The sequence below is a fragment of the Polistes dominula genome, unplaced genomic scaffold (genome assembly GCF_049000335.1).
Source record: "Polistes dominula isolate Pdom_NZ unplaced genomic scaffold, Pdom_raw_medaka contig_15, whole genome shotgun sequence".
Taxonomy (NCBI): Eukaryota; Metazoa; Arthropoda; class Insecta; order Hymenoptera; family Vespidae; genus Polistes; species Polistes dominula.
This window is the reverse complement of record NW_028300915.1, coordinates 9,817,569-9,840,662: the sequence shown is the minus strand read 5'-3', so window position 1 is coordinate 9,840,662 and position 23,094 is coordinate 9,817,569. Positions and strand designations below refer to the sequence as shown.

Below are 23,094 nucleotides of genomic sequence, written 5' to 3'. Positions count from 1 at the left end.
TACATGATACTCAGGAGAAATTGATTCAGTACACCGTGCGAATTGACATGAGACTCGGTGTTAGTCGCGTAAGGGTGGGTTCATTTGCGATGTCGACGCGGTCTCTTTCTTCGCGAAAAGGTAAACGCACAATATATCGCTCTGATTCATCGCGCTTGGTGTTTTAGACGTAATGATTTTCGCAGTCTATTTCGTTTTCCGACTCCGATCGCGCAATATCTCTCTATGATTGGAGTTAAACTATCGACTCCTCCTGCTTCGTTGATAGCAGTAACGCGCTTTTCATAAAAGGTTTCGTATTTCTCTACTAGTGGTGCAAGTCGTTCGTAGCGCCTTCTTATTTCCTGCTTATTTAGATTTCCTTCATTGATTAGATTTTCGACGTGCGTTAAACCCAATTCTAAAACTAACCGTTTTTGTTCGAGCTGTCCGAGCTGTTTTTGCGATGCCATCACGAACCGTTATTAACTATTCTACTCTTCGAAATCTACTCAAATGAATTTATGATATTATAAAAATTTCCTTTGCACGAGTATATGACCGCGCGTTGGGTTCTTGATCACGCGAGTACGGTCCTGCTGCCGTAAATCGTTGGAGGGGGTGTCCGTTTATTGTCAGTGGTAGCCCGATGGAGGGGGTATGCGATCGTCGCTAGCTGTATGCCGATAGATGGGATGTCCGGCGATGACGTCACGGCGTCTTCGTTCTAGTCGACCGTTCAAACAAAGGAAGGTGGCGTGGCGGTGAAGCCGCCGAAAATCTTATCGTTCTTTGTACGAGAATAAAGCGATTTCCGCGTGATTAAGAAATGACTATTTCGTGAATCTATACGTTTCTATCTTTGATATTAATAATTAAATTATTCATATATCGATTCAAAGCTTAATGTGAAATTTCTTACAAATGATGAATAAATGAATAATGATATTAGAAATTGCAAACTTCTACTGGATTCGAAGGTGCAGTTTCACTTGAAATATATGTTAATGAACAAAGGTGTGTACGCATAAGCGCACACACAGATAATTGAAACTACTTATCTCGTTTCTAGATCTTTCGTGATGATGGTTGAGCTGAGCGTTAAAGATGTTCGCAAGATGGCGGACTTTCTCGACTTCGTTGTTCTCTAATCGGTTTGCTCGGCGTGGTGATAGACTATTCACTGCTTCGTAAACCAGAAGTCGGGAACTCGCACCTTACAGGATTGCACCAAAATGTTCTGACCAAAAGATTCTTCAATGAAAATTCCTCTGATCATTACTTATATGCTATGAAGTGGAGAATGAAGGATTAGATTAAGGTGTAAAATAAAACACGTGGTTGAGCCAAACAAAGAAACAATGCCTTTTTTATTGGCTCGTCAGGGAAAAGCCTTGCGGCATAAAAACCCTGGATGTTGTTTAATTATAAAAATGAGAGTCCACCACGTGGTATTACCACGCGGGAAAATACCGTCGATATAAAATGTATATAATGGAAAGATCTCACCTCTCGTTCGCTTCGCTTACTAACTTAACTTAACTCCTTTGATTTCGATATGTATTCACAGGCTTTCTATAATGGACTGGAAGAATGTCCTTTTGTACTGGCCCCGCAGGGTGTACGGACTGGATGTAAGAAGTGGGGAGGCGAGAGGTGGGGGTGACTAGAGGGGCGCTTCGGTAGTTACTAGTAGTTGATCGATGCTCACCATGAGTATCGATCGAGACCTTTAATCGATGGAGGTGGATGCGCGCGAATTTTGAATACTGCTAATTACCGTATGATCCTTTTGGATCGTACAAATATTATGTTTAGTAGACACTTTTATTTCTTACAAAGAAGGTTATATACAAAGATATTGTGATTTCCTTACTTTTCGAGATATATTTAAAAAAATAAAAATCAAATTGTAACCTTTTTTTACATTTTTGTAAATATCTCAAAAAGAAACCAAGATAGACCGATCTTACAAATATTGTGTTTTATAGATAATTTTATTTCCTAAAAAGTAGGTTATATACAAACATATTGTATTTCCATTACTTTTAGAGATGTATTAAAAAAATTAAAATAAAATTCTAACCTTTTTTTACATTTTTTTATATATCTCAAAAACTAAGCAAGATAAAGCGATTTACAAATATTATGTTTTGTAGACAATTTTATTTCCCACAAAAAAAATTTCCTACAAAGATATTGTATTTCCATTACTTTTCGAGATATATTAAAAAAATTGAAAACCAAATACCACCTTTTTTTACATTTTTTAAAATATCCTAAAAAGTAAGCAAGATAGATCGATTTTTTACATATTATGTTTTGTAGACATTTCTATTTGCTACATAAAAAGTCATTTACAAAGGTGTATTATTTTTATTACTTTTTGAGATACTTAAAAAAACTAAATGATACTTAAAAGAAACAATTCCCAACTTTTCATTCATTTTTGAAAATATCTCAAAAAAATAAGCAAGATAAAGAGATTTTTTTCATAACATGTTTTGTAGACAATATTATTTGTTAAAAAAAATGTTAGGTAAAAAGATAATGTATTTCCTATACTTTTCGAGATATATTTAGGAAATAAAAAAAAAAAATTCCAAACCTGTCTTACATTTTTGAAAATATCTCAAAAAGTAAGGAAGATAGAGCGATTTTTTATATACTATGTTTTGTGGACAATTTTATTTGCTGTAAAGAAGGTTATTTACAAAGATATTGTATCTCTCTTACTTTTCGAGATGTGTTAAAAAAAATAAAATACAAATTCCGTCCATTTTTAAATTTTTTAAAATTTCTCAAAAAGTCAGCAAGTTAGATCGTTTTATATATATCATGTTGTGTAGACAATTTCATTTGTTACGAAAAAGGTTATTTACATAAATATTGTATTTCCTATACATTTCGAATATATTAAAGAAATTAAAAAAAACTACAAACGTTTCTTACATACTTGAAAAAATCTCAAAAAGTAAGCAGGATAGAGCGATTTTTTATATAGTATGTTTTGTAGGCAATTTTATTTGCTGTAAAGAAGGTTATTTTCTAAGATATTGCATTTCCCTTACTTTTCGAGATATTTTTAATAAATTAAGAAACAATTCCCACCTTTTCATACATTTATATATTTCGTTTTTATAATATTCATATAATTCTTATGATACACAATCGATTATATTACAGTTATGATGTTAAAAAATTTAAGTCATTTTCGCATATAATAAAGGTTTGTATGCATCTTTACTGCGTTAGAGAAAAACTATAGGTATTAAAAAATTCGATTCTTATATATTAAAAGATTCTTAAATCTTTAATGAAACAAAATTTTGTATATTAAAATCGATTGCAATTTAAAGAAAATGTTACATTTACATTGTATATTATTCAGCAATCTAAAGATGTTTGTAGATTAACTGCATTATAGAAAAAATTTTTAGTCTACAAAAATCCGATTTAATAATATTGGAAATATTTCGTTTTTTTAAATATACACATATTTCCTATGATACACAGTCGATTATATTACAGTTACGATGTTAAAAAATGTAAGTTATTTTCGCATATAATAAAAGTTTGTATGTTTCTTTACTGCGTTAGAGAAAAACTATAGGATTACCAAAATGAGATTCTTATACATTAAAAGATTCTTAAATCTTTAATGAAAAGAAATTTTGTCTTTTAAAATCGATTAAGTTTCAAGGAAAATGTTAGATTAACATTGTATATTATTCAGCAATCTGAAGATGTTTGCAGATAAACTGCATAATGGAAAAATTTTTTTGTCTACAAAAACCCGATGTAGTAATATTGGAAATATTTCATTTTTTTTAAATATACACATATTTCCTATGATACAAAATCGATTATATTACTGTAATTATGTGGAAAAATGTATCTTATTTTCGCAGATAATCAAAGTTTGTATGTTTCTTGAGAGCATTAGATAAAATTTATAGGATTACAAAAATGAGATGCTAATATATTAGGAGATTTTTATATCTTTATTCAAAAGAATTTTAGTCATTTAATGTCAATTGAATTACAAAGAAAATGTTAGAATTACATTGTATATTATTCAGCAATCAAAAGATGTTTGTAGATTAACGGCATTATAGAAAAATTTGTTAGTCTACATAAATCTGATGTCAAAATCTTCGGTATATTTCGTTTCTTTTAATATACATATATTTCCTATAAACCAAAATCAAATAAATTACAGTAATTATGTTAAAATATGTATCTTTTTTCGCAGATTTTAAGTGTTTGTATGTTTTTTGACTGCATTGGAGAAGAATTATAAAATTAGTAAAATGAGATAATAACATTTTAGAAAATTCTTATAACTTTAATGAAAAGAATTCTTATCATTTAAAATCGATTGAATTACCAGAAAATGTTAGATTACTATTGTACATTATTTTGCAATCTAAAGATGTTTGTAGATTTACAGTATTAAAAAAAATTTGTTAGTCTACATAAATCTGATGTCAAAATCTTCGATATATTTCGTTCTTTTAGTTTATATGTAAAGAGAATATACTCTCTTCAGAATTTAGCGTGCTTGATATGCTCTGCGCGCGCTTTTAGGTCACCCGAAGGGGGCCTCGTTGTGTAATCGAGGATATGTCATAGTAATACGTTAGAAACAGATAAATAGAACAAAAGAAAGAACACGTGTCAATAAAAGTTATTAAAAATAAGTTATCATAATTCAATTATAAGTTTGAGTTGTAAAGAGAGACGAATAATTGACTTTAATTGTCGTTTCTCTTATTTTAAAGAGAAACGAATTTGGTTATTTATTCTAACAACTACATAATATAAAATAATATTATAAAACGACAATTTTCGTGTTAAAATAAGACTACAATTTGAATTCAAATCTGTGGCTTCTCCAAGGGATAGTAAAACTACAGTGATAGCCGTCACCTCAGTGGCAACAGAACGAGGAGAAAGGTATGCTATACCAGGAGAATATATCTGTGGGGATTTTTATAAAGAGCTGCTGGGGACGGACACTTTTAAAAAGGTTGCGGAGCTTTAGAAAGACGGCATGATGATGTGAGTGTATGGATAACAATGTCAAAAGAATTGAAAAAGATATATGTAGATGAAGAAGTGTTGCGTATTGCGCAATATGTGATGTGGATTGTGTGAGGTGTTGCTTGATGCGATCAACGGTTGGAACAAGGCACACAGAAGCGGGACCTACCGGCGCCGGTTCTTTCGGCGTATGCGCTAGCACAAGTGGACACAACGCCGCTTCTTTAAGACTAGTCTTTCCCGCGCAGCTTGATTTCCCTCTACAACCCTATGCTTGTTCGACGGACCATGGAGAGTGACCCGACGGTCATTGGCCAATCAATCTGGGGAAGGGGGTGCACAGGACTACCCGCTCCCTACAAAAGGCCACGGAAAATCGTCAATGCATTCATTCAGTCAGCAACACTCGATTCACATATAACCAACGCATCAAGAGCAAGGAAAACTCATCGGCACCCGACAAAGCAGCCTAACCACATCTCATCACGCAATCATCAGGCAGCTCAGCATCGGGGCGATAGTTTACATACAACAACGCAACAGCGTATTATATACCAAGCAATAAAGGAACAATTCGATTCACATTCCTCCACAATCCCTTAAAACCTTTTCATTTTACGATAAATAAAGAACATCGTACTGATCAAGGCACCTGTACGCAACAAGAAGGAAACATGCATTTTGGTGGAAGATTTTTAAAACAGATAGCTAGAGAAAGTAATAAAGAACACTCAGATTTAACAAAAATATTGGAAAAATTAGTGGAGAAATCAGAAAAAAAAGAAGAAGGAAGAAATTCGGAACAAATTGTGGAAAAATTTGCGTTAGGAAAATTTAACAATAAAACATGTAATGTGGGACAATGGTTAGACACATTTGAAAGGAAATGTGATAGATTTAATATAGGATAAAACAAAACAAAAATTGAATTATTGAGAGCACTTTTAGATGAAAATCTGCAAGATTAGTATACTTCTACAGTAAGAAAAGAAGAAAATTAAAATGATTGGAATAAATGGAAACAGATATTGAAAGAAACCTTTTCGAGTAAAGGGTGGTGTTGCGTACAGGTGCCTTGATCAGTACTATGGTATTTATTCTGTTGTAAGAAGGGGTTGGAGGAATGTGGGTTGTGAATCGATTATTGTAATTTAACGTTTTATTGAATTGGGGGGCGCTTTTGCGCCCCTGGTTATGTGAGTTGTTTATTATTGATGCAAATATAACGCTAATGCGTGTATACTGCTACTGGAACGACTGGAGCTGATGAGTGCGAGTATAACGCTGATGCGTATATACCGCGTCTGGAGCTGATGAATGCGAGTATAACGCTGATGCGTGTATACCGCGTCTGGAACTGATGAGTGCGAGTATAACGCTGATGCGTATATACCGCGTCTGGAGCTGATGAATGCGAGTATAACGCTGATGCGTGTATACCGCGTCTGGAGCTGATGAGTGCGAGTATAACGCTGATGCGTATATACCGCGTCTGGAGCTGATGAGTGCGAGTATAACGCTGATGCGTGTATACCGCGTCTGGAGCTGATGAATGCGAGTATAACGCTGATGCGTGTATACCGCGTCTGGAACTGATGAGTGCGAGTATAACGCTGATGCGTATATACCGCGTCTGGAGCTGATGAATGCGAGTATAACGCTGATGCGTGTATACCGCGTCTGGAGCTGATGAGTGCGAGTATAACGCTGATGCGTATATACCGCGTCTGGAGCTGATGAGTGCGAGTATAACGCTGATGCGTGTATACCGCGTCTGGAGCTGATGAGTGCGAGTATAACGCTGATGCGTATATACCGCGTCTGGAGCTGATGAGTGCGAGTATAACGCTGATGCGTATATACCGCGTCTGGAGCTGATGAGTGCGAGTATAACGCTGATGCGTATATACCGCGTCTGGAGCTGATGAATGCGAGTATAACGCTGATGCGTGTATACCGCGTCTGGAACTGATGAGTGCGAGTATAACGCTGATGCGTATATACCGCGTCTGGAGCTGATGAATGCGAGTATAACGCTGATGCGTGTATACCGCGTCTGGAGCTGATGAGTGCGAGTATAACGCTGATGCGTATATACCGCGTCTGGAGCTGATGAGTGCGAGTATAACGCTGATGCGTATATACCGCGTCTGGAGCTGATGAGTGCGAGTATAACGCTGATGCGTATATACCGCGCCTGGAGCTGATGAGTGCGAGTATAACGCTGATGCGTGTATACCGCTGCTGCTACCGCCGCTAGTGCCACCGCCGCTAGCTGCGTGTCTTCCGCTGCCTCTGCGTCTCCTCGGTCTTCTTCTTCTTCTTCTTCTTCTTCCAGGAAATGTAGTGTGAATCGTGAGTTGTACCGAAGTGCCCGCGGCTCGGATTCTTACGCCCCTTTATACTCAGAATGGGTTTCGGACCTCCCTTCCCCAACTTGATTGACCATTAGGAATAGAGTTCCCCCACTCCGCTGTGTTCTCCAATGAAGGGCTTGTGTTTTAGTGAGACTTAGAGAAGCACAAGACTAGGTAAAGCACCTACTATGCATCGCTTTGTTGAAACGAGGCTATTCACAGAGCACTTCCACAGCACACTGTAACTCATGCCTTTCGTTGCGTGCTACGCAACAGGTGGAGTAGTAGAACATATGCTCACTACTTTAAGTACAAAGAAGGATCACTAGTACAATATGCGATAAAAAAAGAACGATTATTATTAGAGATAAATAAAAATATGGACCCAGATACAATAAAAGATAGGATTGCATTTGGTTTGCCAGAATTTATAAGAGACAAAATTGACAGGGATGAAACGAAAAATACAAATGATTTATTTAATGAATTACAAAAGCTCGAAGGAACAACAGATAGAAGGAAAATATACAAAAAAGAAGGTAAACCAGAACAAAGAGTTAGAAATGAAGAAAAAAAACCGTGCAAGACATGTGAAAATATGGGTAAAGGTGTAAGATACCACCCAGAGGAAAAATGCTGGTTTAAACTAGAGAGGAAAGAAAAAGCTAAAGCCACAGGGAGCAATTCAGTAATAAAAGTAGACCTAAGGACAGAGAAAAAAAACGAATAATCACACCATTGATCAGACTTAAGATGTTAGTTGAAAATCGAATAGAGATAATGGGAACATATGATCCAGGCTCTAAGGTTTCCTTAATAAATTCAAAATGGATAAGAATAAAAGATAGCAGAAAAGATGTAAACATAATATTCTTAAGGTCGGTCAATGGTGTGAACCATACAAATGGATTAGTGAGAATAAGAATAAGAATATTCGATATAGAAAAAGAAGTAGACGTATACATAGTTGAGAGAGAGGACTTCGAAGATTTCATAATAGAGTTAGATTTAATCCCTTTGTTCAAGTTGAGACTGAATGAAAATTTAGAAATTTTACAGAAAACAGAAGAAAAGATAGGAGAACCAAAGATAATATTAAATGAAGAAAAAAATGAAAATACAAATTATTTGGTAAATTTTAATGAACATGTAGAAGCAGATGAATTCCAAACAAAGATAGAACACTTAAACAAAGATAAAAAGATTAAGATAGAAAAATTAATAGATGACAACAAATCAGTGTTTGCAAAAGACAAATACGACGTTGGAACTGTTAGTGAATATGAAGCTAGAATTGACTTAGTAGTGGAGAAATACAGCAGTAAAAGACCATATAGATGTAATATGGAAGACAAAAAAGAAATAGAAAAAAAAATAGCCAAACTATTAGAGAAGAATTTAATCGAAGAATCTTATAGTCCTTTTGCTGCACCTGTCACGCTAGCATATAAAAAAATGAAGAAAAAGACACGGATGTGCATAGACTTTAGAGATTTAAACAAAAACATTCTACCTCAAGCACAACCATTTCCTTTAATAGATGATATAATAACAAGAGCCAGAAACTGTAAATATTTCACGACATTGGATATTAATTCAGCTTTTTGGTCAATACCATTAAGAATTGAAGATAGAAGAAAGACAGGATTTGTAACGCAAGATGGTCACTTTCAATGGACATGTCTACCGTTTCGCTTAAAAACGTCTCCAGCCATATTTCAACGAATTCTGAGTAATATATTAAGAAAACATGGACTAACTGAATTTTCCGTAAACTATATAGACAACATCCTAATACACTCATCGACATTTAATGAACACCTAAACCACATTAAAGAAGTATTAAGTGCAATTAAAAAAGAAGGGTTTAGGTTAAAATTCAAGAAATGTACGTTTGCTGCTAGCTCAGTCAGATATTTAGGACATGTAATAGGAGAAAATAGAGTTACACCACTGAAAGATAACATCATATCAATAAGAAATTTCCCGACTCCCACCACGCAAAAACAGATTAGACAATTTCTGGGAAAAATAAATTTTTACCACGAGTATATAGAAAGAAGCTCAATATTGCTAGATCCATTACATCAACTATTAAGGAAGAATGTAAAATTCATATGGACAGAGGATTGCAAAAAAGCTTTCAGGAAGATAAAAGAAATGCTATGTTCCCAACCGGTGTTGGAGATATTTGACAAAGATCTTCCAATCAAAATATATACGGATGCATCACTGGAAGGCATAGACGCAATATTAAAACAAATACAGGATGATGGGAAAGAAAAGCCGGTGGCTTATTTCTCGAAGAAACTGAATGGAACACAAAAGAGGAAAAAAGCAATATACCTTGAGTGTTTAGCCATAAAAGAGGCAATAAAGTATTGGCAACACTGACTGATGGGGAGATACTTTGAAATATACTCCGATCACAAACTACTAGAAAATATGAATATACGAGCACTAACAGACGAAGAATTGGGTGATCTAACCCATTATCTGCCTCAATACGATTTTAAAATTATATAGGTACGTCCCAGGAAAAGATAATACAGAAGCGGACTGCTTAAGTAGAAACCCTGTCCTAGAAGCGAACATGGAAGAAGAAGAGGACCTATTAAAAACAGTAAACTCTAATAAGATAGATGAAATAAAATCAGATCAGATGAATAATACGTTATTACAGAGGGAGAAAGAAAAATTAATAAAGAAAAATGGAATATATTATAAGAAAACAAGAAAAAGTGAGAAAATCGTGTTATCCGAAAAATTCAGTATTGATTTAATTAAGAAAATACATAAGGAATGGGGACACACAGGGATAACACAAACGAATATGAAAATAAGCCCATATTACAAGGCTAAAAACTTAATAGAAAATATAAAAAAAATATGTAAAGAATGTAATATATGTATAAGAAATAAATCGAGAGGTCAACATAAATTCGGCCCAATGTCACAGTTAGGACCAGCGACTAAGGCTTTCGAAATTATGTCTATAGACACAATTGGAGGGTTTGGAAGCACTAGATCAACAAAAAAATACATACATTTACTCGTCGATCATTTCACGAAATACGCATTTATTTTAACATCGAAAACTCAAAATGCCGATGACTTTATAAAATTAGTCCATAGGGTGCTAGAGATAGAAAAGATCGGAACAATTTTAACAGATCAATACCCTGGAGTAAATTCGAGAGAATTTAAAGAGTACTTAAAAAAGGCAGAGGTGCAATTGATTTTCACTGCAATAAATGCACCGTCTTCCAATGGTTTGAACGAAAGATTAAACCAGACACTAGTAAATAAAATAAGATGCAAAATAAACGAAGAGAAGAAGAAAAGAGCATGGACATCGATAGCGACAGAATGCGTGGATAAATATAATAGACTAGAACATACAATCACGGGATTTACACCAGAGTATCTGCTAAATGGCACAGACACAAGTAACATACCAGACGAATTAAGAAGGAAAAAAAATGGAGAAGACTGGATAAGAGATAAGAAGCTAGCACAGGAAAAAACACTAAGATCACACAAGTATAATAAAAGTATATTTGATAGAAATAGAAGACATCATGAATTCAAGGTGGGTGATATGGTATTCATAGAAAATGGAGACAAACTTAATAGGAAAAAACTAGACGAACTAAGAATCGGACCATTCAGAATAGAAGGAAAAATTTCAAGCTCAAACTATAAAATAAAAACTGAAAAAAGAAACCAAGATACAAGTCTGTTCCATGTGACAAAATTAACTCCAATGTTGGAAAGTGAGTATGATTAAAAATAAAATGAAAATTGAGGAATTTTCATCTCGAAGAGGGAGATGTAAAAAGAATATACTCTCTTCAGAATTTAGCGCGCTTGATATGCTCTGCGCGCGCTTTTAGGTCACCCGATGTAATCGAGGTCGTCGAGTAATCGAGGATATGTCATTGTTATGACCAAAAGATTCTTCAATGAAAATTCCTCTGATCATTGATTGTATGCTATGAAGTGGAGAATAAGGGATTAGGTTAAGGTGTAAAATAAAACACGTGATTGAGCCAAACAAAGAAACAATGCCTTTTTTTTATTGGCTCGTCAGGGAAAAGCCTTGCGGCATAAAAACTCTGGATGTGGTTTAATTATAAAAATGAGAGTCTACCACGTGGTATTACCACGCGGGAAAATATCGGTAATATAAAATGTATATAATGGAAAGATCTCACCTCTCGCTCGCTTCGCTTACGTTCCTTAACTAGTTTTACTTAACTCCCTTGATTTCGATATATATTCACAGGCTTCCAATAATGGACTGTAAGAATGTCCTTTTGTACTGGCCCAGCAGGGCGTACGGACTGGGAGTGAGAAGTGGGGAGGCGAGAGGTGGGGGTAACTAGAGGGGCGCTTCGGTAGTTACTAGTAGTTGATCGATGCTCACAATTAGTATTGATCTAGACTTTCCATCGATGAAGGTGGATGCGCGCGAATTTTGAATACTGCTAATTACCGTATGATCCTTTCGGATCGTACAGTCATAGTAATACGTTAGAAACAGAGAAATAGAACAAAAGAAAGAACACGTGTCAATAAATGTTATTAAGAATAAATTATTATAATTCAAGTATAAGTTCGAGTTGTAAAGAGAGACGAATAATTGACTTTAATTGTCGTTTCTCTTATTTTACAAAGAAACAAATTTGGTAATTTATTCTAACAACTCCATAATATGAAATAATATTATATTTATATATATATATATATATATATATGTAAGAGTGAGAGAAAGACGAAGAGTGCGGGTGTATGGTGTGCGTGAAAACAATTGATGAATGTGAAAGATGTGTAAGAGTATGCAGCGATATCGGTATAAGTGTGAGTGCGCGCAGCGATATGGGTATAAGTGTGAGTGCATGCAGCGGTATGAATATGAGTGTGTCTAGTAAGAAAGAAAAGCGAGCGTGCACACCGAAGTCTCCCGAATATTCCCGAACCGGAAATCGGGAAAAGGTCTTTTGTTTAATCGGTCGGGAGTAGTCTGGAGATTTCGAGAATGATTGACGGAAGTGATTGGGACCATTGGTGGGGTGAATGAGTATATAAGCGCGGCGAAGATTGCGATCTTCGCCTTCATGATTCGGTGCGACTATTTGTGAGTGAAAGAGTGTAACACAAGTGTACTTAAGATTCCTAACTATTGTTACTTACTTTTCTTTTCTTTTCTATCTCTTTATTATTATATTTAACCTTAATAATTAAATATTTGTTATATTATAATAAATATTTCTATTTGAATTCAATAAATCTTACATATATATATATATTTCCTATGGTTCAATATCGATTAAATTGCAGTCATAATGTTAAAAAACGTATCTACTTTTCGCAGATAATAAAGTCTGTATGTTTCTTGACTGCATTGAAGAAAAATTATAAGATTACAATAATGATATTAGAAGATTCTTATATCTTTACTAAAATGAATAATTTTCTTTTAAAATCGATTGTATTGCAAAGGATATTTTACATTGATACTGTATATTATTCAGCAATTTAAAATTTTTTGTAGATTTACTGCATTGAAGAAAAATATTTTAGTCTACAAACGTCTGATTTAATAATCTTCGAAATATTTCGTTTTTTTAATATACATATATTTCATATAATAAAAAATCGATTATATTACAGTAATTTTGTTGGAAAATGTATCTACTTTTCGCAGAAAATAAAAGTTTGTATGTTTCTTTACTGCGTTAGAGAAAAACTATAGGATTACCAAAATGAGATTCTTATATATTAGAAGATTCTTAAAGCTGTAATGAAAAGAATTTTTGTCATTTAGTATCAATTGAATTACAAGGAAAATGTAAGATTAACATTGCATAATTTTCAGCAATTTAAAGATGTTTGTAGATTTACTGAATCATAGAAAAAATTGTTAGTCTACAAAAATCCGATGTCATAATCTTCAAAATATTTCGTATTTTTTAATATATATATATATATATATTTCCTAGGATAAAAAATCGATTATATTACAGTATTTATGTAAAAAATGTTTTAAACTTTCGCAGATAATAAAAGTTCGTACTTTTCTTTACTGTATTAGAGAAAAACTATACGATTACAAAAATGAGATGCTAATATATTAAGAGATACATACATCTTTTTTGAAAAGAATTTTAGTCATTTAATATCAAATAAATTACAAGGAAAATGTTAGATTACCATTGTATATAATTCAGCAATCTAAATATGTTTATAGATTTACTGTATTATAGAAAAATTTGTTAGTCTTCAATAATCCGATCTAATAATCTTCGAAATATTTCGTTTTTTTAATATACATTTATTTCCTCTGATACAAAATCGATTATATTCCAGTATTCATGTAAAAAAATATTTTAAACTTTCGCAGATAATAAAAGTTTGTATGTTTCTTGACTGCATCAGAGAAAAATTAAAAAACATAAAGATGTTTGTAGATTTACTGAATCATAAAAAAATTTTTTAGTCTACAAAAATCCGATGTAATATTCTTCGAAATATTTCGTATTTTTTAATATACTGTTATGCCCTGGGAGAAGGTTTAACTTTCCTTTAAAATAACTAACACAAGATTTTAATGTCTAAACTATATTCACATTTAATTGTTTTTTTTGATAACGTAAAGTCGCACTTTAACTAAAAAACTAATTATTACTGTTAAATGCTAACTAAATTGTTGTTATTAATTCCGGAGTTTATTTTATAACATAAAATTAACGTAAGATACTTTATTACGATTCTTTAATTTATTCTCAAATAAATTCTGTAACTAGGAATGCGTAACGACTCGTAGTTTATTCTGTGAGTACAATTCTGTAACTAACTAAGAAGGTGTAAGAGAACATACACCGCAATTTTAAGTATCACTATGCCAAGGGAACAAACAGGTAATAAGGTGTGCTTTGCCCAGCAGCTAGCGTATAAACAACATCGTCAGCAGTTTTGAAGGATAACATTAAAAGAAAAATAAAAATATACAGAGGCATTGTTATGGCCGAAATTCCTCAACTAAGAGTCCTCTGGCAATTTGTATATGTTATGAAGTGGAGAATAAAGGGTTAGGATAAGGTGTAAAATAAAACACGTGATTGAGCCAATCAAAGAAACAATGCCTTTTTTTATTGGCTCGTCAGGGAAAAGCCTTGCAGCATAAAAACCCTGGATGATATTTACATATACAATAAGAATGCACCGCGTGGTGTTACCACGTGGGAAAATACCGTTGATGCGAAATATATATATATTGGAAAGATCTCACCTCTCGCACTCCTCAAATATAGCGATCACAACCTTAAAGGTTGTCATGTTGAATGAGCTCACATTCACGAGTCTTGAAGATTAGGATATTCTGTTCGTTGTCCTTTGTGAATTCTTAAAGCCTTTGTTCAATATGGCCTCTATAATCCTTGAAGATGCTTAGTCGTAGGCGTCCGGTGAAGAAGTAGCAAGAATGCCCTCTTGTACTGGCCCAGTAGGACGTACGCACTACGGCTACGAGAAGTGGGGATGCGAGAGGTAGGGATTGCTAGAGGAGCGCTTCGATAGTTACTGGTAGTTGATCGATGCTCACAATGAGTATCGATCTAGAATCCTAATCGATGGAATCGGACGCGCGCGAATTTCGAATACCGCTAATTATCGTACGATCCTTTCGGATCGCACAGGCAGAACAATACATATATTTCCTATGAAACCAAATCAATTATATTACAGTAATTATGTTGATAAATGTATCTATTTTTTACAGATTTTAAAAGTTTGTATGTTTTTTGACTGCATTAAAGAAAAATTATAGGATTACAAAAATGAGATGCTAATATATTAGGAAATTCTTATATCTTTAATGAAAAGAATTCTTATTATTTAAAATCGGTTAAATGAAAAGGAAAATGTAAGATTACTATCGTACATTATTCAGCAATCTAAAGATGTTTGTAGATTTACTGAATCATTGAAAAATTAAATAGTCTACAAAAATCCGATGTCATAACCTTCGAAATATTTCGTTTTTATAATATACATATATTTTTTATGATACAAAATCGATTATAATACAGTTATTAAGTTGGAAAATGTATATATCTTCCACATTTAATAATAGTTTGTATGTTTCTTGACTGCATTAGAGAAAAATTATAGGATTACAAAAATGTGATGCTTATATATTAGGAGATACTTAGTCTTTAATGAAAAGAATTCTTATCATCCAGTGGCTCCAAGAAGCCAAAAATTCTAGTATCTTAAGTCAGCAATGCAAGGTAAGGCCTAGGAACTTATTGCGAATATAACACCAGACGACTCGTCCTATGACCAGGCGTGGAAACTGCTCAATTCAAGGTTTGAGAACAAACGCCTTATTAAAAGGTCACATCTAGAAAGACTACTCAATCTCAAACCTATGCAAAAGCGCCAAGCCACCTCGCTGACAAAAATGGTTAATATCATTATAGAGACCACTCAGGCACTCAGAACGCTCACAGTGGAGAGTAATAATGACTGCTTAATGGTCACTCTCCTTACTGGCCTGCTCGACCAAGACACGCGCGAGAGGTGGGAGATATCTCTTGCATTGACCGTCGAATTTCCGACACTTAGCCAGCTCACCGAATTTCTGGTCGCTCGTGCTCGCACGTTGGAAACAATTGAAGCCTCATCAACGTCAACTCCATCGCGATCTGCCCAAGAATGCGAGGCTACTCAGTCAACCAAAGGGTGTAGTTGATCAGTTAGAGGAGCTTGTGCTGCTATTGCCTAGCCAGGCACAACCTGAGAAAGTGCAACAGCTGACGGCATTGCAAGACGTGCAACGACTTCCACCATACCTTATTGCAGGGTGCTGACCTCTCAACCATCTTCATTCCACCAAGAGATAGGGCTCAGACCGCTCAGGAGGTGCCAGATGAACCCGCTCCCTCCGAAAAGTCTTCTCAAGCATGAAGCTCAGGGCAGCTCGTTGAGAGTTACGATCACCCAATGTCAAGCTCAGCGCATCTCAGTCATCTCACATTGCTGGCCACAGCGACAGCGATAGTCGTCTCATCAACAACGTCAGTTCAAGTTCGTGTTCTCATTGACCCTGGATCAGAAATCTCGTTCATCTCAGAAAGACTCACCCAGCAGCTTAATCTTTAACGAAGGCACTCAAGGCTGGACGTTTATGGTGTCGGCGGAAAACGGACTTCTCAAACAAGAGGAATTGTCACGCTCAACCTTCAATCAAGGTATAGTCCACTTACAGTGACAATTTCAGCTCACGTACTCAAGACAGTTACCACCATCCTGCCGGCCATAAAGATACAACAGGAACCCGAATGGCCTCACCTTAAGGGTTTAAATCTCGCTGATCCAGAGTTTCTCATTCCAAGGGAAGTAGAGGTTATCATCGGAGCAGACTTCTACGGCTAACTCATCAGGCCTAACATCATTAGGCACTCAGACAGATCTCCCATTGTTTAGTTGTCCATCTTTGGGTGGCTGGTAATTGGCCCAATTCAGGCACCTGTCACACTTGCAAGGACGACTCATCATGGCAGCTCTCAGGCATCAAACTCATCCTTGCAAGAGGTGTTGACACGGTTTTGGGTCCAAGAAGAACCTCTATCATCGGACAACTCACCGCTCACTCCTGAGGAGCAGGAGTGTGAGCTCCACTTCAAGACCACTTATTCAAGGGACTCGACACATCGTCAGGATACCGCTCAAGTCGCCCCGAACAGTCCTGGGAGATTCTTATCAGACAGCTCATCGATCGCTCCAACGAATTCTCAGACGACTTGGCAGAGACACTCAGTACGACCGACTGTACACTCAGTTCATGCGAGAGTATGAACAAGCTCAACACATGCTAAAGCTCGATGACAGCTCAGTTGGTAGAAAACCACACTACTATCTGCCTCATCATGGGGTGCTCAAGCCAGACAGCTCAATCACGAAGTTTAGAGTTGTTTTCAACAGTTCAAGCGCCAGCTCCACTGGTCACTCGCTCAATGACATCACTCACGCTGGTCCTAATCTGATGCTTAACATCTTCGACTTGCTCATTTGGATACGCCAACTCAAGTATCTGTTTGCGACTGACATCACAAAGATGTATCGGCAAATCAAGATACACCCAGATGACCAGGATCTTTAACGCATCATGTGGGTGAACGAACAGCACGTTGAATCTTATTTTCAGCTTACCACAGTAACTTATCGTGCTCAGCAACTGATGGGCCAACTACCTCTGGCGCAAGTCACCCCATCACGCCCGTTCTCTCACACAAGCATTGACTACGCTGGACCTCTCACGCTCAAGACGTGGAAAGGACGTGGCTCCAAGACTCACAAGGGTTGGATCTGCGTATTTGTCTGTCTATCAACTTCGACCGCTCATCTAGATGTCGTCTCAGCTACTCAGCCGAGGGCTTCATTGCGACTTACAGACGCTTCACCTCAAGAAGGGGTGTCCCGTCAGACGTCTACGCTGATTGTGGCACTAACTTCTTAGGCGCTGAGGTTAAGCTCATGCAATGTTTCTCAGAAAGCTTTTCAGGACGTCGATATATCTCTTCTGTGCTAGCTCAGGACAAAACACAGTGGCATTTCAACCCGCCTGCAGCCCCCCACATGGGTGGGAAATGGGAAGCATTAGTCAAGTCTCTGAAGTTTTATCTCAGAAAAACTGTCGGAGACACACTGCTCACATATGAGGAGACTTCCACACTCTTCGCTCAAATTAAAGCCATTCTCAATTCCAAACCACTTGAACCGCTCAGCGATGACCAGGGCACTTTCTAATTGGAACGGCACTCAACGCTGTTCCTGGAAGCTCACTATTAGACATCTCAGCAAGTCAGCTCTCCAGATGGCAGCTCATCCAGCAACGAATTCAACAGTTCTGGCGCATGTGGTCAACTCAGTACTTAAAACAGTTACAAGCCATCTCAAAGTGGCATCACGCTCACAACTAGATTTAGGTAGGTTCACTCGTTCTTCTTACTTATGAGCGTTTGCCTCCAGGAAAATAGCCCATGGCTAGGGTGCTCAAGTTGCTGTCAGGGAAGGATGGACTCAGTAGGGTGGTATCACTACAGTCCTCCCAGTAGCCCCTCAGAAGCATAACTATAACTTATCATCAACTTCGTTGCTGATAGCGGGCGGAAATGTTTGGGATTTCTAATGCCCAATCAGAACTCGCGACAGTTGTCGCTCCACGGAGTCTGCACGCAGACTCGCCATAACTCATCACGGCGGTTAAAGAAGCACCGTGACGCCGGCCTCTCAGGCAGCAATCTTCATTAGAACTCTCGATCTCTTACAAACCACAGGTGTCTCCTCAGTTAAATCATAAGTCTTCTCATTAATTACAAGTTCGGTGTGATTAATACAATCATCATCGCTCGGCTCTTGAGTAATTAATATAATCAGGCCGGCTGCAGTCTTCTTATTGTAATAACTTCAATGTAAAGATACAACACGTGATTTGCTCAACGGCTCTCCTTTGAATCTCTTAACCGACACGCGGTGTACGCTTACTTTTAAATATATCTGACCACTCAATGCAAATGCTCGGCGTTCTTCTCTTTATGCCTGCTTATTTCCTCAGCAGATACGAATTTGATTATATTACAGTAAATATGATAAAAAAATTATCTAATTGTCGCAGATAATAAAAGTTTGTATGTTTCTTTACTGCATCAAAGAAATATTAAAGGATTACAAAAAAAAGATGCTAATATATTAGGCGATTCTTATATCTTTAACAAAAGAATTCTTATCATTTAAAATCAATTAATATACAAGGAAAATGTAAGATTACTATTGTACATTATTCAGCAATCTAAAGTTGTTTGTAGATTTACATAATCATAGAAAAATTTGTTAGTCTACAAAAATCCGATGTCATAGCCTTCGAAATATTTCGTTTTTATAATATACATGTAAGATTTATTGAATTTAAATAGAAATATTTATTATAATAGAACAAATACTTAAATATTAAGGTTTAATATAATAATAAAAAGATAGAAATCGAAAAGAAAAGTAAGTAACAATACTTAGGAATCTTAAACTCTAAGTACACTCGTATTACACTCGTTCACTCACAAATAGTCGCACCGAATCAAGAAGGCCCAGATCGCTTTTTTCGCCGCGCTTATATACTCATTCACCCCACCAATGGTCCCAATCACTTCCGTTAATTATTCTCGAAATCTCCAGACTATTCCCGACCGATTAAACAAAAGACCTTTTCCCTATTTCCGGTTCGGGAATATTCGAGAGACTTCGGGGTGCACGCTCGCTATTCTTTTTTGCTAGACACACTCATATTCATACCGCTGCATGCACTCACACTTATATTCATATCGCTGCATACTCCTAAACATTTGTCACACTCATCAATTGTTTTCACGCACACCATACACTCGCACTCTTCGTCTTTCTCTCACCGCCGTTCTGACAAACATATCTGTCCTCAGATATACGATCAGCTGTAACTATCTTCGTTAAATATTTTTTCTTCCTCTTAAGCCCATGGCTTCATCGAATTGGCCGCAGTCGATGTTGTGTATGGACCTTTGTGTTCTCCCACTTTTCGCACCATATAGCGATCGCCCCTTAATACTGTGATTACCTCGTATGGTCCTAAATATTTTGGGTGTAATTTCAATCTCGGTCCAAATTGCGTTCGTCGTATCGCAACCAGATCTCCTTCTTTATATCGCGTTGCGGCAGTTCTTTTTTTATTAAATGATCTACGATTTTCCATTTGTGCATTTAGGATGGCTTCTTTCGCACGTCTCCGACACTCTTCCCGTTGTTCTTCAAACATCTGTCTCCATTCGTCTTCTATCATTTTGCGTATAGATGGATCCTCCTCCATTCTCATGTTCGTACCAAACAGCAATTTAAACGGGGTGGTTTTTATACTCTTGTTAGGTGTAGCATTCAGATATCGCTGGGCCAAGTCAAAGTAGCGATGCCAATCTTCCGGTTTTGGAGAAGACATTTTCGTTAATAGGGGTATGAGCGTGCGATTAACCCTTTCCACCTGCCCATTACCCCTGGGCATTCCGATTGCATTCTTTATATGCTCAATGTTCTCCTCATCGCAATACCTCTCGAAATCATTTGATGTGAAAGCGGTTACTCTGTCCGAGATAATTCGTTTCGGATTTCCGAACACACTCGCCTGTTTTTGTAGATGACGTAACACTTCAGCTGAGTCCATAGATTTAGTTGCATACAACCACACGAGCTTCGAGAATCCATCTACCACTACGAATATGTACCTATAGCTCTTCTTGGTGGAGGGGATAGGCCCAAGGTGGTCGACGTAGAAAGTGTGGAGGGGAACCTCTCCCTTGTCGATTGGATGCAGCCAACCCTCCGCTCTTCCGCTCTTTCTTTCGGCCAAAATACACTTAACACAATTTCGCACTACTTTCTCCGCGACGTTGCCTATTCCTTCGAACCAATAGTCTTTCTTTTCTAACATTACGGTCTTATCTACCGCAAAATGTCCTTGTTTATGCGCTCGACGAACAACTTGCACCTGTAATGCCCTAGGTACTACCACTAGCATATCACCGTTTACATCTTTATACAATATCTCGCTTCTTATGATATAACAACTTAGTTTATTTTCCTTAATACCGTTAACTATGCCGCGCAGACCTTCGTCTTCGCACTGCGCTCGCTTGAAGCTAGCTATGAGTCCACTTTCGTCCTCGCGAACAGACATTACCGTCGGCAAAGGATTGCGGCTCAACGCATCCGCATGTACCATCTGCCTTCTCGCCCGATGTTCAATCGTATACCGAAGGTCTTCGAGAAGTAAAGCTCACCTCGCAACGCGAACGCACAAATCTTTTTTCCGCATAGTGAGTGTAAAAGCACAGCAATCTGTAACTATCTTAAATTCTATCCCTAGTAGATACACTCTAAACTTTCGCAATGACTTGATAATCGCAAGCACCTCTAGTTCATAACTAGGATACTTATCTTCGGCAGGTGAGGTCTTTCCCCTCGCGTAATATATCGGATGGAACATATTATCAGTGTTATCTCGCAAAATTTGAACAAAATCCGAGAGGGCAAGACCTTGCGTTGTCCTTGTCAGTGGTGAAACTTAATAAAAAATATCAGGTAAGAGAATAATCATATTTTTTAAATATATCTCGAAAAGTAAGGGAGATAAAATATTTTAGTACAAGACCTTTTTTGTAGCAAATAAAATTGTCTACAAAACATAATTAATAAAAAATCGCTTTATCTCGCTTACTTTTTGAGATATTTTCAAAAATCTATCATGCTGTCACAGATGCGCGCGAGACTCTCGAGCTATAGAGAATATAGAAGAAAAAGAGAATACATGTGGCGTCTCGCACCAGCGCAGTGTCGACACCTCTCGGCCAACAGCGCGCAGCTGTAGCAGCGCGCGCAGGAAATGTGCTGACACCTCTCGGCCGACAGCACTAACTTGCAAGCACCTCGTATCGCGGTTCCGCAGGGGCATCCGATTGGCCGGACCGCGCCTTTGATTGGCCAGAGCGGAAGAGTGACCACTGCGACCGTTGCTCTTCCCACTTCCGGATGCCTGGATCGCCGTGGCGGTGCACACGCAGGAAAAACCACATCACTTCTATTTCGTCCGTCGAACCGTCCAGTCGCATTCTTCTCATCGCGCTCACTGTGTAAAAGTATCTTCTGTGCATCTTCTGTACGTGACCACGTGGCACACCACGCCAATAAATAAAATATCGTCCCACGGGATCAAAAACATAATCGGAATTTTCTTTCCTCCACACGGAGTCTCATTGGCCCATTCCTTTCTCCGCGGCCCGTTCTTCGCGTTAGTGAGAACTCACCTTAACGCGTCTAGTAATTCAGGGAAAGAAATTCCCAAATTGGTGACCCCGACGTGATCCCGAGGACCATCTTCAGCAGCCCCACGTGCTCTCCACACAACTGGCTTCTCAGCACCACGTGCTCGGCAACACCACGTGTTCTTCATCACCACGTGCTCTCCAACGCCACGTGTTCTCAGGCGCTACCCATCTTCGTGTGAGTACTAACTTTTCCTTCATCACCGGCACCTCTTCGCCTTAAAAGAAAAGAAAAGAAAGAGGAAGATGCCCATCACACGCGCCGAGGCTTCCCAGCGCGACAACGAACGCCAGAATACGGCACCGGCTACTACGCCGACCTCCGACGCTTTGACCGCCGCCTGCACCTGCACCTGCGCCGAGGCCAGCCAGCCCTGCGACGCCGGACGCCGACCTTGCCGCTTTCCACCCTTCACGCGTCAATGGCCGGACCTCTGGTTCGTGCAGCTAGAGGCCATCTTCAGGAACTACGGGATGCACTCGGACGACGACCGCTACTACACCGCCGTAGCAGAGTTGGACCAGTACACAGTCGGGGAGCTCCAGGATGTGCTGAGGACGCCACCCGCTACCGGCAAATACGAGCAGCTGAAGAAGCACGTCATCGCTCGTTTCGGCGACACCGTGGAGAAACGGCTGATGAAGCTGTTCTCCGGCCTCACCATGGGCGACCGCTCGCCGTCTCAGCTTCTCCGCTACATGCGCCACCTCGCCGGCGACAGCGTCAGTGACGACGCCATCAAGGTCCGGTGGCTCTACCTCCTGCCTCCGCAAATCTCCCAGCTGCTGCGACTCCTACAGACCAT

The 23,094-nt window shown here is 37.7% G+C and overlaps 1 protein-coding gene across 1 annotated transcript; it reads left to right on the top strand.

Moving 5' to 3' along the window:
• The first annotated feature begins 16,391 nt into the window (after positions 1-16,391).
• Positions 16,392-17,550, top strand: LOC107073535 (uncharacterized). The gene is made up of 4 exons (XM_015334221.1): positions 16,392-16,465; positions 16,556-16,793; positions 16,914-17,207; positions 17,269-17,550. Exons 1-4 carry the CDS (start codon positions 16,392-16,394, stop codon positions 17,548-17,550), a joined length of 888 nt encoding a protein of 295 aa, XP_015189707.1.
• Positions 17,551-23,094: the final 5,544 nt, after the last annotated feature.